The sequence below is a fragment of the Macaca fascicularis genome, chromosome 16 (genome assembly GCF_037993035.2).
Source record: "Macaca fascicularis isolate 582-1 chromosome 16, T2T-MFA8v1.1".
Taxonomy (NCBI): domain Eukaryota; kingdom Metazoa; phylum Chordata; class Mammalia; order Primates; family Cercopithecidae; genus Macaca; species Macaca fascicularis.
Window position 1 is genome coordinate 41881945 of NC_088390.1, and position 16142 is coordinate 41898086.

General features: G+C 41.4%; 1 protein-coding gene across 6 annotated transcripts in view; it reads left to right on the forward strand.

The window, feature by feature from the left end:
- The first annotated feature begins 8422 nt into the window (after positions 1 to 8422).
- The window catches only part of AP2B1 (adaptor related protein complex 2 subunit beta 1), a 139664-nt gene continuing 131944 nt past the window's right edge, over positions 8423 to 16142 (forward strand). For 2 of the 6 annotated variants that reach the window (XM_074019019.1, XM_074019021.1), the window contains exons 1-2: positions 8423 to 8782; positions 15307 to 15366. In XM_074019019.1, coding sequence (XP_073875120.1) covers positions 15330 to 15366 — 37 coding nt within the window. In that variant the 5' untranslated portion in view covers positions 8423 to 8782; positions 15307 to 15329. The remainder of the gene's footprint in view (positions 8783 to 15306; positions 15367 to 16142) is intronic. The other 4 variants (XM_074019020.1, XM_074019022.1, XM_005583467.5 and 1 more) reach the window with 2 other exon arrangements.

Sequence of the window (16142 nt, forward strand, 5' to 3'; positions counted from 1 at the left end):
TGTTCCTCCTGCAGGCGATGGAGCTAGGGGCGGAGGGAGGAAGGGAATCTGGAGGTGGAAAGGACCTTGCTGTACACGCGCGGCAGGGATGGTGGTTAATTTATATGTCTTCGCCTTCCAGAAAGGATTTAAAGCGACAAAGCAGGAGATAGGAGCCTTAGATTTGTTGCCGCCAATTATAAGGAAGGATGATTGGATTGAGAAAGGTTCATGCTTGTTCCTCAGTACTTGAGACGGTTAATTTTCATCCAAGCTGGTAGTTTAACGTCTTCCAGGTTTTGGCTATATTCAAGCATAACTCCATGCTCTTGCTATACTGGAAGAAAATGGTCTCCGTCCTTGAACACAGTTGGATATGTCACCACCAGCGATGTGAATACAGTGCTAAAACAGGGAGCTTTATGAATTGTAACTAGCATGCACTGGGAACACTTGACAGAAAGGTTCCCTTCATGCCGTTTTTATGCCAAAACGAATGTGATTTACCTTAAGGTTTGTAAAGTACTTTTACATTATGTACAGCTTTGTCTCGCTGGAGTTGGCTGACACAGGCTTATGAGAGTTCCACCTCTCCTCCCTTCCTCTGGGAAGTGCCACCTCTGGGCTAAATAACTGGGAATAGAAAGTATTGTTTACTGCCCTAGAGGCCTTTATGTTATAAAAATAATTGGTTTGCATAATGAGAACCCTCAAAAACAAGGTTTGGATTTAGTTATTCCAATAGGAGAGAAAGTCTTGCAAATTGTCCTTAATTATAGTTATAAAAAGTGTTTTTTACTCTACCAAAATCCATCATATTGATACATGATTTTTACCTTGCAGAGTTTTAAGACTGGACATAGTTTATCGATATAAAGCACCTGGATACATATTAGGTGCTTGTTTAATAGTAACTGTTATGTGCAAGCTTTTCTTAAGTGAATAGCAAAAATACAAAGTTGAGAAGTAGCATCAACTAAAGCAGGAAATTAAACATTTTTATCACTTAGGGATCTTTGGTTACAAGCAAAAGAAACAAACAGGCTAATTTAAACTAAAACGGAATTTATAGAAGTGTATGGAATACCTCACAAAAATAGGTAAAGCCAGCCCTAAAGAATAAGAAAGTAACAATACTATTGGGACTGCCTAACAGGAATTAGAAGTACTTATCCAGGCAACATTGTTGGCAATGAACGAGATTCCACTAATTTCTGTTTGTGTCTGTGCTCATGATACAAATTTCGACTGACCTCTCGGTTCAAGTTCCCTCTCCACCCTCTCTTTTACTCTTAGCCAGGGGAAGGCAAGATGTCTTGATTGATAGTCCCATGGAAGTACTCCAGAAGTTAACTAAATGAATGGCATAAGAAAAAGGAGACCGGGCACGGTGGCTCACGCCTATAATCCCAGCACTTTGGGAGGCCGAGGCAGGTGGATCACCTGAGGTCGAATTCGTGACCAGCCTCACCAACATGGAGAAACCCCGTCTCTACTAGAAATACAAAAAATTAGCCGGGCGTGGTGGCACATGCCTGTAATCCCAGCTACGCGGGAGGCTGAGGCAGGAGAATCTTGAACCCAGAAAGCGGAGGTTGTGGTGAGCCGAGATTGCGCCATTGCACTTCAGCCTGGGTGACAGAACGAGACTCTGTCTCCAAAAAAAAGAAAAGAAAAAAGAAAAAGGAAAGGTAGGGCCAGGTACAGTGACTCGTACCTGTAATCCCAGCACTTTGGGAGGCTGAGACAGGTGGATCATTTGAAGTCAGGAGTTTGAGACCAGCCTAGCCAACATGGCGAAACCATCTCTAAAAATACAAAAATTAGCTTGGAGTAGTGGTGCAGTGGTGGCGGATGCTTGTTATTCCAGCTACTCGAGGCTGAGGCAGGAGAATCGCTTGAACCCAGGAGGCGGAGGTTGCAGTGACCTGAGATCACACCACTGCACTCCAGCCTGGGGAACAGAGCAAGACTCTGTATCAAAAAAAAAAAAAATTGCAAGTCAAATAAGAGGTCTGGGAGGCCCAACTCTTTTAGACTGGATGATCGGAATGTCCTTCTGAGGACATAACAAACCTAAATTATGAGGAGCCGGCCATATGAAGAGTTGGGGAAAAGAATATTAGGCAGAAGGAACAATATTGTGAAGACCTTAAGGTGGGAAAGAGCTTGGTGTGTTTGAGGGCTATTATAGCTAGTGAAATGTGAAATGATGAGGAAATGAGCAGTGACTGAAAGGCATAAAATGATGTTAGAGAGGTAGACAGGTCAAACCATGCAGGGACTCACAGGCCATGGGAACGACCCTGGATTTTAGTCCAAGTGCAATGGGAAGCAAGCCAATCAAGGATTCACACACCAGAGATGAGATCAGGTGTGTGTATAGTGTGTGTGTGTATATATACATATATACATATATATATATATATATTTTTTTTTTTTTTTTTTTTGAAACGGAGTTTTGCTCTTGTTGCCCAGGCTGGAATGCGATGGTGTGATGGCTCACTGCAGCCTCCGCCTCCCGGGTTCAAGCGATTCTCCTGCCTCAGCCTCCCAAGTAGCTGGGATTACAGGCACCTACCACCACGCCCAGCTAATTTTTGTTTTTTTTGTTTTTGTTTTTGTTTTTTTGTTGTTGTTGAGACGGAGTCTCGCTCTGTCGCCCAGGCTGGAGTGCAGTGGCCGGATCTCGGCTCACTGCAAGCTCCGCCTCCCGGGTTTACAATTTTTGTATTTTCAGTAGAGACGGGGTTTCATCATGTTGGCCAGGCTGGTCTCGAACTCCTGGCCTTGTGATCCACCCGCCTTGGCCTCCCAAAGTGCTGGGATTACAGATGTGAGCCGCTGCGCCTGGCCAGGTTTATATTTTTTAAAGATGTCTCTGATGGTTTTGTGGGTGTGCAATATTTACATCAAGCTTTACATTTATGATATATGCACATTTTTGTTTTTGTTGTGTTTTCTTGAGATAGAGTCTCCCTTTGTAGCCGAGGCTGGAGTGCAGTGGTGCAATCTCGGCTCACGCAACCTCCGCCTCGCGGGTTCAAGTGATTCTCCCACCTCACACCCCCCGAGTAGCTGGGACTACATGCCTGTGCCATCAAGCCCAGCTAAATTTTGTATTTTTAGTAGAGACAGGGTTTTGCCATGTTGGCCAGGCTGGTCTCAAACTCCTGGCCTCAAGTGATCCCCCTGCCTCTGCCTTCCAAAGTGCTGGGATTGTGGGTGTGAGCCACCGCATCAGGCTAGATATGCACGTTTTTAAATGTATGTTATACATCCAAAAAAGTTAAACAACCTGGCCACTATGTGGACAATGGTAGAGAGAAGACTTATAGGCTTCTAATAGTCCAGGCAAAAGGTGATGGTGGCTTGGATTCATGAGATTGAATAGAGGGAGTTGGATGGCTTTGAGATTTTTTTGTTACTTGTTTTTTGTTTGTTTGTTTTTGTTTTGTTTTGTTTTGTTTTGAGACAGAGTCTTGCTGTGTTGCCCAGGCTGGAGTGCAGTGGCGCAACCTCAGGTCACTGCAACCTCCGCCTTCCGGGTTCAAGCAATTCTGTACCTCAGCCTCCCCAGTAGCTGAGATTACAGGCACCTGCCACAATGCCCAGCTAATTTTAGTAGAGATGGGGTTTCACCATCTTGGCCAGGCAGGTTACGAACTCCTGACCTTGTGATCCATCCGCCTCGGCCTCCAAAGTGCTGGGATTACAGGCGTGAGCCACAGTGCCCAGCCACGGCTTTGAGGTTTTAAAGGTAGAATTGACAACTGGAGATGGATTGGATGTGGCAGTTGAAGGAAAGGGAAATCAGGAATGACCCCTAGATTTCTGGTTTGTGCAGCTCAGTGCAATTTATTAAAATAGTCACAATTATAGGAAATAGTTCCATAGTCCATGCTATGTGCCAGCCATAGTTCTAAGTGCCTTACATGTAATTTATTTCATTGTTCAATATTATGGTTACTATCTTCCTCCATTTTATTGATGAGAAAAGCAAAGAAAGGAGCACACAGATGGAGGAAACTGGTGGAAGAATAGCTTTCAAACATGTTAGGCAATGAGAAGTTGAAAGTTTTTGAACAGCAGAGAGGTATGAATCAAAGCTCTTAAAAAGTTTTCTTTTTTCTTTTTCTTTTTCTTTTTTTTTTTTTTTTTTTCCCCGAGATGGAGTCTCGCTTTATCGCCCAGGCTGGAGTGTAGCGGCACAATCTCAGCTCACTGCAACCTCCTCCTCTCAGGTTCAAGTGATTCTCCTGCCTCAGCCTCCCTAGTACCTGAGACTACAGGCATGTGTCACCATGCCTGGCTCATTTTTGTATTTTTAGTAGAGTCAAGTTTTCACCATGTTGGCCAGACTGGGTTCAAAGTCCTGACCTCAGGTGATCTACCTGCCTTGGCCTCCCAAAGTGCTGTGATCACAGGCATGAGCCACCATGGCCAGCCTCTTAAAGATTTTTCTAATGACATCTTTACGAAATCTATGTCTATCTGCTAGGAGTTGTACCTTGAACCAGGTTTCTCTCTCTCTCTCTCTCTCCCCGCCCCCGCTCTCTTTCTCCCCCTGTCTCCCCCTGTCTCTCTTTCTCTTTCTTTTTTTAGAGATGGTTTCACTCTGTCACCCAGGCTGGAGTGCAGTGGCATGATCATGGCTCACTACAGCCTCAAACTCTTGGGCTCAAGTGATCCTCCCACCTCAACCTACCGAAGTGCTGGGATCATAGGTCTAAACCGCTGTGTCCAACTCTGTAACCAGGTTTTTCTAACCTCCTCCATCTCCTTATGATTTAACTTTGGTGGGCCATAAATACAGAATTACCCAGCAGTATAGTTATCGATTTGGTGATGAAATTTGGGGAATAGGTCTAGGCTAGAGATAGAGATTTTGGAGCCATATATGTAAGAAACATAATTAAACCCATGGTATGCTAGAGTGTTAGTGTAGAGAAAATATACGAGTATAGAACTAAACTTTAAAAAATTGGCTGAGTTTGGTGGCTCACACCTATAATCCCAGCATTTGGGGAGGCCAAGGCAGGAGGATCACTTGAGCCCAGGAGTTCCAGACCAGCCTGGGCAACATGGCAGGACCTCCCCACCCCTCTACAAAAAAGAAAAAAAAAAATTAGCTAGGCGTAGTGACGCACGCCTGTAGTCGCAGCTACTTGGGAGGCTAGGTGAGAGGACTGCTTGAGCCTGGGAGGTCGAGGCTGCAGTGAGTTGTAATGGTACCACTGCACTCCAGCTTGGGCAACAGTGCAACACCCTGCCTCAAGAAAGAAAAAATCCTTGCCGCTCTTTTCCTCAGATACCATCTCTTCTTTCTTTGGTCATACTTTCTTAGGAGTTATCTGCAATTCCTGTTTTTATTTCCTCACTTCTAATCCATCCTCAAACATCTGCAGTATGACTTTTGCCTTCGTATCTCTACTGATTTCTCAGCAATAACATCAAATACCTCCATGTTGCTAAATCCTGTAGACACTTTTTACCCCTTCCTTCTCCTGTCTATAGCAACTAATATTGTTGATCACTTATTTATGCATTTATTCAACATATATTAATTTGTGTGTGTGTGTGATGGGGCTAGGCCTCACATGGGTAAGAGTGAACAGATTGATATAGTCCCTACTTTCATGAAACTCCGAAAACATCCTAAAATATACTATTCTGCTTTTCCTCCTACCTCTCTGACTGCTCCTTCTCAGTTCTCTTTGCATTTTTGGGTTTATCTGTTTCTTCCCCAAGCTCTCCACATTCTTCATGAATACTGTTCATGCCTACAGATTGAATTATCATCTGTATGCTCACAGTTCACAAATTTAACTCCAGATCATTCCTTATCTTCAGACACATATAATTAAGCACCTCTTGGATAGAGATCTTCACTCTAACCTAACATATAAAATGAACTCATCACCTCCCTCTCATTCCCCAAACTTCTGCCATCTCTTATATTTTCCTATTTTCAGTGATGAGTACCACCATTCATCCCTTGCCCAAACCTAAAACATAAGCCTTATCAGTCCTAGTGTCAGACTTCCTGGGTTCAAATCTTAATTCTACCTTGTGTGTGTGTGTGTGTGTGTGTGTGTGTGTGACAGGGTCTTGCTCTGTCATCCAGGCTGGAGTGCAGTGGTACGATCTCAGCTCACTGCAAGCTTCGTCTGGCAGGTTCACGCCATTCTCCTGCCTCAGCCTCCCCAGTAGCTGGGACTACAGTTGCCTGCCACCACACCTGGCTAACTTTTTTGTATTTTTAGTAGAGATGGGGTTTCACCGTGTTAGCCAGCATGGTCTCGATTTCCTGACCTCGTGATCCGCCCGCCTTGGCCTCCCAAAGTGTTGGAATTACAGGCGTGAGCCACCATGCCCGGCCATCTTAATTCTACCTTTTAACTTCTCTGTATCTCTTAAAATAGAGGAAGTAATGGTACCTGCCTGGTTATCAGGTAGGTGGTGAGGATGTAAAAATGTACTTAGCAGAGTAACCGACATAAAATCATACTCAATAAATATCAACAGTTATTTGTTTAAACCACCATCATCATGTGGCTGGATCATTTCAACAGTTTCTTGAGTGATCTCCCATTAGATTATGAGCCCGTGATGGTCCCAAAAGGTGAAAAGAAGGGAGATTGGTCAATACTTTCACCTAAAAGTGGAAGAGAATGAGGTTGGAAAAGCTTTTGGATTGATGCTGTATTTCGAAAATAGCATTGGTTCATTTTTCCTTAAAATATATGCATTTTTCAGAGAAAGGATTGGAAAATAAAACAAATATAAAGAAGATAACATTTGTAATCAGCACCCAGAGAGAACCACTAATAGGTATATATACGCCTCTGGATTTAGAGTTTTGTATCTTTCTTTTATTCTTATCATTTCAAAGCATTTTTCTGTATCATATTTTTCAACAATATGATTTAAAAGGCACATCCCAATCATATAAATAAATACATGTTCATTGTATTTGAAAAGTACAGAAAAATATTAGGAAGAAAAGTAAAACTCTCACTATTCCGCAATAACCACTTTTAACATTGTGCTGAATATCCAAGCTTTTTTTTTTTTTTTTGAGACGAGTCTGGTTTTGTTACCCAGGCTGGAGTGCAGTGGCGAGATCTTGGCTCACTGCAACCTCCACCTCCTGGGATCACGTCATTCTCCTGCTTCAGCCTCCTGAGTAGCCGGGATTATAGGCATGTGCCACCACACCAGCTAATTTTTGTTTTTTCAGTAGAGACGGGGTTTCACCACATTGGCCAGGCTGGTCTCAAACTCTTGACCTCAGGTGATCTGCCCACCTCCGTCTCCTAAAGGGCTGGGATTACAGGTGTGAGCCACCATGACTGGCCTATCCTAGCCTTTTTTTTTTCTATACATATATAGTCATACCATATACTATATTGTTTTGTATCCTATTTTTACTTAACACTTTATGAATTTTCTGTCATAAAATATTCTATAACATTATGCAGCTATCTGATTTACCATAAGTGTTTACATTATCTCTCTTTATACCTGGCTTTCCAATTTCCCCTATTCCTCTATTTTAATAACAGAGGAAATAATAATACATGAGTATGTTATACAAAATTTTAATGTACTTCTGATCACTTTTTTAAGAATGAAGTTTTAAAATACTTAAACACTTTCTGACTCACAGAGTTCATGGGCAAAATGTGAGAAAAATAAATAATCACTTTGCTCTCCATCCTTCCTTACACCCTGAAATTAACCTTAGGGACAGCTAGTTCATTTAACCTCATCAATCTTGTTCTCCAGTTCCAGGTCCTGGAATCTAGGTCTTAGTTTCCGAAAGAAACTTACTTTTGTGTAAGCACACCTATTATATACTAGGCACTTGACCTAATTTATCTGGTTTACGCTTCACATGCCCGAGAGAGATACTATCATTGTCTTCATTTCACAGATAAGAAGATTGAGGAGACATTAACTTTCCCAGTCACATTCAGGGTAGGGATTCAAACTCACATCCAATGCCTCCTCAACCTCTTTTACCTGCACCACTATCCTCTAGCCCCACTGCCCGTATATAGGCCTGGGTTATATCACCATTGTCCGCTCTTGAGCCTGGAAGGAAAATGAGCTGAGGGGTTTTGTTTTTCACAAAGGAACAGGATATTTCATCATCTCTGTGTTTACGTTTTTCAGAGAATTTCTGTGCGAGGTAACAAATCCATTGTCAGCTTTTTAAATATATTCCTTTGGAGTAGCCACTTAACATCCTCTGAGGCCCAGATGGGCCAGCTTTGCTGGGACCATGGGAAATGTTTGGGGCTGGAAGGCGGCAGAGATTACCGCCTTGCTAGGTCTCCCGCGCACCCCGATGACGTCACGCGGCGACGTTCTCTGACGTCAGAGTTTCCTGCCCACCATCTTTGTCCCTGGCAAAGTGGGTTTTGCGCAGTGGCTTAGACCTAGAAAAGAATCGTGACGGGCAGGAAACCATTACACCACCACCCGGGCTGTGCTCTCCGGCTCCCGCCGCCACCCCCGCCCTCGACTTCGCCTCCGCCTCCGGTGAGTTCAGGGAGGCTGCCTTTGGGGTGTGTCCCTAATTGACGGGGTGGGGGACGAAAAGAAGGGGAACCCCAGGCTGGGTCGAGGACCGGCGGAAGCGAGGATATCCTAAGAGCGTGACCGTTGAGGATACAGGGAACCGTCGGGTGTGACCAGTGAGAGGAAAAAGGTTGGAGAAAGGGTCTCCACCATGATGACTGTGGTGCGGTGAGGGAATCCTCGGGTGTGGCAGCAAGTAGTTGGGGGCATGAGGGTAAGATGTACTTCGGAATTGGGGGTTTAGGAGGACCAGAGGCCAGGGGTGTGGCTGATAGAGCCTGGAGGCCGTGGGGGGAACCGTCTTTCTTCCCCGCTCGGCGTCGTTCACTAAGAGTCACTAAGAGTCTGAGACGTGTCCAGCAAAAGCGAAAGGGAAAAACCCGTTTGCTCATTGATGGGCGAACGTCGTCTGTCCAGTAACTTGAGGGTAAGAGACAACCTCTTCCCTGCTCCGTAATGGAGGAGCATATCGCTAGAATCTTGACCACCTGGGGAAAGAAGAGGCATTCCTGACTCTTGGAGGAAGAGTAACCTCCAGAATTGACCCGATGTAAGAGAGGGGGAAGCAAATGGGGGTAAATCTTAACCCACCTTTTTTTTTTTTTCTTCTTCTTTTTCTGGGCTCTGCGGGAATGGTCTGGCTTGGGAAAGGCTGTAGATTAAGCTGAAAGTAAAGAAACTGGAACTTACTGTTATTTCCTTATCATTTGAATCCAAATAATTTGTTAATGCTGCTTATTTTCAAGAGCAGTCTTCTGTTGGAGGGGTGGGGTGGGGGGACAGGCTTTCATTGAACTCACGCGGATGCTTCATTAAACGTTTGACTTTTATTTTATTTTATTTTTATATTTTCAGTGACAGGGTCTTACTGTGTTGCCCAGTCTAGTCTAGAACCCCTGGGCTCAAGCGATCCTCCCTATTCGGCCTCCCAAAGTGCTGTGATTACAGGCGTGAGCCAGAGCGCCCAGCCAAACTTGACTTTTGAAAAGAAAAAATGTTTTGAAAACCGCCAAAGACTTATCGTAACCATTGTGGTTTAAAAGAAAATGCATTAAACTTACAAAGGCAGAATGACTAAGAAAGAAGGTGGTCTCAATGAGAATCAATTTAAATTATTAATTACCTTCCTTGTATACTTGAATTGCTTAGCCTCAGGGTACACTTACAAAGTAATAATAGAAAGTAGCAGATGAAGGAGGTGCAGCTCTATAAGAAAACGTGTAACACATTCCAGTGATGACTAAGCGTGCTGGTAAGGTGAGAACTGTTTGCAGGTATCTTAACCGTTGAAACTTTCAAGGAAGCAGAAAGGGTGATGTATAATGCAAGCATCCTCACTAAAAGCTGGGTGGTAAAATCAATATAAATCTAATATTCTGACTGTGTATGAAGAAACTCAAGTCCAGTTCTTTCATTCTTTCCGTCCTTAAAAGATCCATATTTTGAAGTACTAACTTTTTAGGCACAGGTTTGAACCAAGCTGAGCAAGGAATATATTAAATAGGGCACCTTCTCCTTTCTCTTGTCCTTTCTTTCCTTCCAGGCTTAAGTTTTCCAGAGTTTAATGTTATTTTGGTTAAGAATTAGATGTAGGCCGGGCGCGGTGGCTCACGCCTGTAATCCCAGCACTTTGGGAGGCTTTTGAACTCCTTTGCTTCTATATAATATTAAGAAGCTACTTTGTAGTCTAAGTAGAAATCACAGGTGATTTTAGCTTTTGTGTCGTAATTTCTTATGAGAAAAATAATACCTGATGATGCTATTGTCTTTGCATTATTACTGAATATTTGATTAGAAATGAATTTGGCACCTCTCACCCTTACAATAAAAGATTACTGGAATGACATTTCTGCTTTATAATTTGGTTAACTTTGTTCTGTTTTTTACTGTGAGCACTGAGCTTTGTAAAGTCCAACTTTGTGAAAAGAAGGGTTTAGGGACTTTACGAACTAATTTGGCTTCCCAGAGAGCCATTTGAATTAAGATCCTATTAATTTTTTTTGACCTTATTCTACCCAAGGTATTAATCTTATTTTGCTGCTCAATTTCTCTTTTAGGGAACTGGAGGGAGGTATAGGAGAGGAGGGACTTTGACAACCTATATTTCATAGAAACTAGGTTATGTTAAATCTGGATATGTAATCCTGTGCAGGGAGGCCTACTCCGAAATGCAGTGACATCACACTCTGGTCAGGGCAAGTAAGAGTGATTATGTGCTTTGACTCTGGCAGCTTTGTTGTTTAACAATGGCCTTAGGCCATATCATAAATCCTCAGAACAGCCGTGACTTGTCTGGTTTGATCTGGTAGAAAGGTAGTGTGAGTTCAAATTCCGTCATGGCTTTGCTTATTTCTCTGGCTCTTCTGAAGGAACATTTTCTCCCCCAAAGGAGCAGCTTGATTTTTGAGGCACTTCAGCAAATATTTGAGTTTTTTTGTTTTTTTTTTTCTTGAGCTCTATTTTGTTTACTTTTTCTGTTACTTCTAATGAAGATGTCAGTTTTTGCCATCCTGTATTTTGGAGACTCTGGCTATGTCCATATCTAGCATGTGATTAAATGTGTCTCTCATTATATGAGGTAAGAACTCACTATATGAGAGATACACTTAATCATATATATGTGATTTTTTTTTTGAGGTGAAATTCACGTACCATAAAATGAACCAGCTTAAGGCATACAGTTCAGTGGAATTTAGTACACTGACAGTGTTGTGCAACAATCATGTCTTCTATTTGTTTTTATTTAGACTATTTTCATTTTTCTTGGAGTTTCTTTTGGCTTAAGGCAAGAACCAGCTTGGCACCATGTTTCTCTGCCAATATGGATAGGGAATATTGTTTACAATAGTGTTGCTTACTACAGTGATATCCCTTCTCTTTAGAGCAGCAGGGACTCTTAATTTAGAATCTATGTTATGGGCGTCTAAAGATACTTGACCCTCCTCTCTTCCCTGAAATTTTGTGGGTGGGTGCATTATTTTCTAGTTAAGATGAAAACACTTAATGCTCACAGTGAACAGGACAGTAATATATTCCTTGACATTGAAATTGTTACAGATAATGAAATATGTGAGCTGTTAAAGGCATGACTTAAGACTTAGGTTAATTTATTGTTTAATAGAATGTAGTGAAAATTCCTGTAAAGAATTTACTCATGCCTGTAATCCGAGCACTTTGGGAGGCCGAGGTTGATGGATCACTTGATGTCAGGAGTTCCAGATGAGCCTGGCTAACAAGGAAAACCCCCTCTCTACTAAAATACAAAAATTAGCCGGGCATGGTAGTGGGTGCCTGTAGTCCCCGCTACTCTGAAGGCTGAGGCAGAAGAATCGCTTGAACCTGGGAGGCAGAGGTTGCAGTGAGCCCAGATCGAACCACTTCACTGGAGGCTGAGATCGAACCACTGCACTGGAGCCTGGGCCACAGTGAGACTTTGTCTCACAAAAAAAAAAAAAAAAGATTTTAATGGGTTGGGCACGGTGATCCCAACATAAAGTCTCAGCTACTCGGGAGGCTGAGGTGGGAGGATCACTTGAGCCCAGAAGGCGGATGTTGCAGTGAGTCCCAGCTGGGACTACAGGCATGTGCCACCATGCCCGGCTAATTTTTGTATTTTTATTAGAGATGGGGTTTCGCCATGTTCCCCGGGCTGGTCTCGAACTCCTGAGCTCAAACTATCTGCACACCTCGTCCTCCCAAAGTTTTGGGATTACAGGCATGAGCCATCGCGCCTGGCCAAAAAAAATTTAATGCGTGTGTGTATAAGACCCTTTTCAAAGAAATTGGGTGACGAATTCTAAGGAGGTTTTGTTTTAAAATCTTAAACAAGTTTTAAAGGACATAGCATAGCATAGTAAACATCCTAGACAGATTGTAATGGATTTGAGCTATAGTCCTTCTTTGAGGCTCAAGTAATCATTTCTGTTTATTGGTTTTTCTGTTTGTATATATAAATTCATAGATAACTTCAGATTTATTCCAGGTCTTTTATGTGAAAAATTCCTTTCTTCATTTGCCCACTTCACATTTAGTTTACATTATGAATGGATTAAATGATTATAACATTCTTTGAATTTTTGCTAGAAAGGCATTGTAAAAACATTGCATAAGGCAAGCCTCAGTATAATTTTTAATTATAACAAGTATTAAAGGAGAAATTTCTATATTCTGTAGTGATATTTGTGAGTCCTAGCTCACTTCTTTTAACAAGATCATTCTGTGAATTTCTGGTACAATCTAAAGAGCTATTGGGATCAAGACTATAAATAGTAATTAGCTGGTTGGAAAGATAGCAGATGAGTCTAATTTCCATTAAACTGTACAAGTAGCACATTTTTGAGATCAGATTTGAACCAGAAGTTTTTCATTATTTTATGTTTATCTGGCTCTTTTTTCTTTCCTTTAATTACATTGATTTGTTTGCTGCTTAGGTCTTTTCTCCTAGATACATATTTACTATTGTTTGCCAAATATATTATGTCATATTGACCTGATAATAATGAGCAGGTGCCAGCATGTCTTGTCCTGAAGTTGGTAATAAGTATTATTAGTGATGGTGATAAGGAAAAAATATATTCATTTTTGAGTATAGAAGGAATATTATTAAAATATATATATATTTATATATTTTTTCCCCTTGAGACAGGGTCTCACTCTATCATGGAGGCTGGAGTGCAGTGGTGAGATCATAGCTCCCCGTAGCCTTGACCTCCTAGGCTCAAGTGATCCACCCGCCTCAGCCTCCCAAGTAGCTGGGACTAACAGGTACATGCCACCATGCCTGACTAATTCTTGTATTTTTAGTAGAGATGGGGTTTTATCATGTTGCCCAGCTTGGTTGCAAACTCGTGCGCCCAAGCAATTCACCTATCTTGGCTTCCCAAAGTGTTGGGATTATAGCATGAGCCACTGCACCTGGCCTAAATTTCTATTTGTTTATTTATTTGAGATGGAGTTTTGCTCTGTTGCCCAGGCTGGAGTGCAGTGGCATGATCTCTGCTCACTGCAACCTCCGTCTCCCAGGTCCAAGCGATTCTCCTGTCTCAGCCTCCCAAGTAGCTGGGATTACAGCTGTGTGCCACCACACCCGACTAATTTTTGTATTTTTAGCAGAGACAGGGTTTCACCATGTTGGCCAGGCTGGTCTTGAATTCCTGACCTCAAGTGATCCGCCCGCCTCGGCCTCCCAAAGTGCTGGGATTACAGGCCTGAGCTACTGTGCCCAGCCCCAAATTTTAATGTATTTAAAGAAGTCAGGTACATTGGACAAAGTCTTATAGTTTCTCAAATCAGAAAACGTGGTCTTATTATTTAGTAAAAATGTGGCCAGACTGCCGTTTTTGTTAGTTGGGGCCATTTGTCATCTGGATTATTTATTCTGGAAATTGGAATGGAAGAGTTAAGGTTGAGGTTGAGATCCACGTTCTTTTGTTTCAACACCAGTTTCAGTCTCGTGTCTGAACAGATATCTTAGTCTTTTGCCTTGTTTGTAACTATAAACTGACATTATTTGAGAATACTCTTGGACTAAATCTAGATTGTTGGAAGTAAGAAAGCCACATTTTTTTGTTTAAATCCAAAAATATAGTTAGGTACAATGAATAAGATCTAGTATTTGATAGCAGATAAGGGTGACTACAGTCAACAATAATTTACTGTACATTTAAAAATAACTAAGAAGGTATACTTGAATTGTTTATAATACAAAGAAAGGATAAATGCTTGAGGTATTGGATACCCTATTTACCCTAATGTAATTATTATGCATTGTCTGTCTGTTACCAAAATATCTCATGTACCCCACAAATATATGCACCTACTACATACCTACAAAACTAAAACTTAAAAAAAAAAATTCCATGTGTAGGTCATGGTTGCCTCTCTAGATGTTTGTTGTGAAAGAATATTGTCCTACTAATTTTGAATTTTTTTTTTCGGAAAGAGATTCTTTTTATTGAAAGTTTCATGTAGTAGGTCGGCAAAATTGTTTTTTCTTTTTCTTTTTTTTTTTTTGAGACGGGGTCTTGCTCTGTCACCCAGGCTGGAGTGCAGTGGCCAGATCTCAGCTCACTGCAAGCTCCGCCTCCCGGGTTCACGCCATTCTCCTGCCTCAGCCTCCCGAGTAGCTGGGACTACAGGCACCCGCCACCTCGCCCGGCTTGTTTTTTTTTTTTGTATTGTTTAGTAGAGACGGGGTTTCACCGGGTTCGCCAGGATGGTCTCGATCGATCTCCTGACCTTGTGATCCGCCCGTCTCGGCCTCCCAAAGTGCTGGGATTTCAGGCTTGAGCCACCGCGCCCGGCCTGTTTTTTCTTTTGACCTTACACTGCTTCAGAATATATGCTTTGGAGTGATTCCAGCTTGAGGCAAGGAATTTACCAGATTTTCCTGAATGGAAAGTAATTGCAGATATATTTATAAAAAGGTCCAGCTTTAGCTCTTGAAAGCTTTGAGGATTTACTGTGGATAAAATCACAAAGCCATAATAGGTACATATTTTTACCCGATTACATTTGGCCTTTAGATTTTTGCCCCTATTAGCAACTTGAGGAGTTACATTCTTAGTTTTCTCTGCATCCCTTGAACCATCAACGGTGGTGATAAAGGAAGATGATACTCATTTTTAGAAATTCTTAAATATAAGTGTTCCTAAAATTAATTGGATGTTTGTAAAATTAATTGGATGTCTTGTTGGATATCTGTAACCTGAATGAAGGAATTCTTTTCTCTTGCTATAGGTGCACATTAAAGATCCAAAGTCATGACTGACTCCAAGTATTTCACAACCAATAAAAAAGGTAAGTATGAGAATACAATCAAATCTTTGAAAATTTTCAAAAGTTGTAGTGTAAGACTGCCCCAAGCAGAATGTTCCTGACCTCTTCCTTCAGACATACTACATGTTGACAATCTCATTGGACATCTACTACTTCTATAGATAAATGTATTCAAGCAAGTTATTAAAGAGTAGATTTTAAAAGATAGGGCTGTGATGCACATTATTTTGACTTGAAGGTTCTGTTTAGTGAAAGAGACTCCTCTTTTCTGTTTGAGATCAATAATGATCCATTGAAGATTGGTTAAGTGTGAGGAGGACAAAAGAAGCAGCATACTTTTTCTCTTTTATTAAATAATTTTTACTTGGAAATAAACATTTTATAACAAAGAATACAATTAAAGCAATACAGACATGTATGTAAAAGGTAAAAATGAAAGTTCTCCCTTCCTGTTCCCGTTCCCAAGGGAACTTGGTATATATCCTCAAGTCTTTTTCCATGCATGTAAGTGTATATATTAATACATATGATTTAAAAATTTTTTATCTTTAATGAAAAAGCAATCTTGCAAAACAATAAATAGAAGTGGGTTATTTTCATATCCGTCCATATACATCTACCTTGTTCTTCATCTAGATGTGTATTTAAAACAGGAAATCTCTAGAGCCATCTATGATTTTTAGGTCATAGACTGAATTACTTGAGGGGCTTTGAACTTATTAGTCTCATCATCTTTGTTATCAGTAATATAATGCTTGTTTTTATGTATGTGTTTGGGTCTAGGAACAAAGGATTCT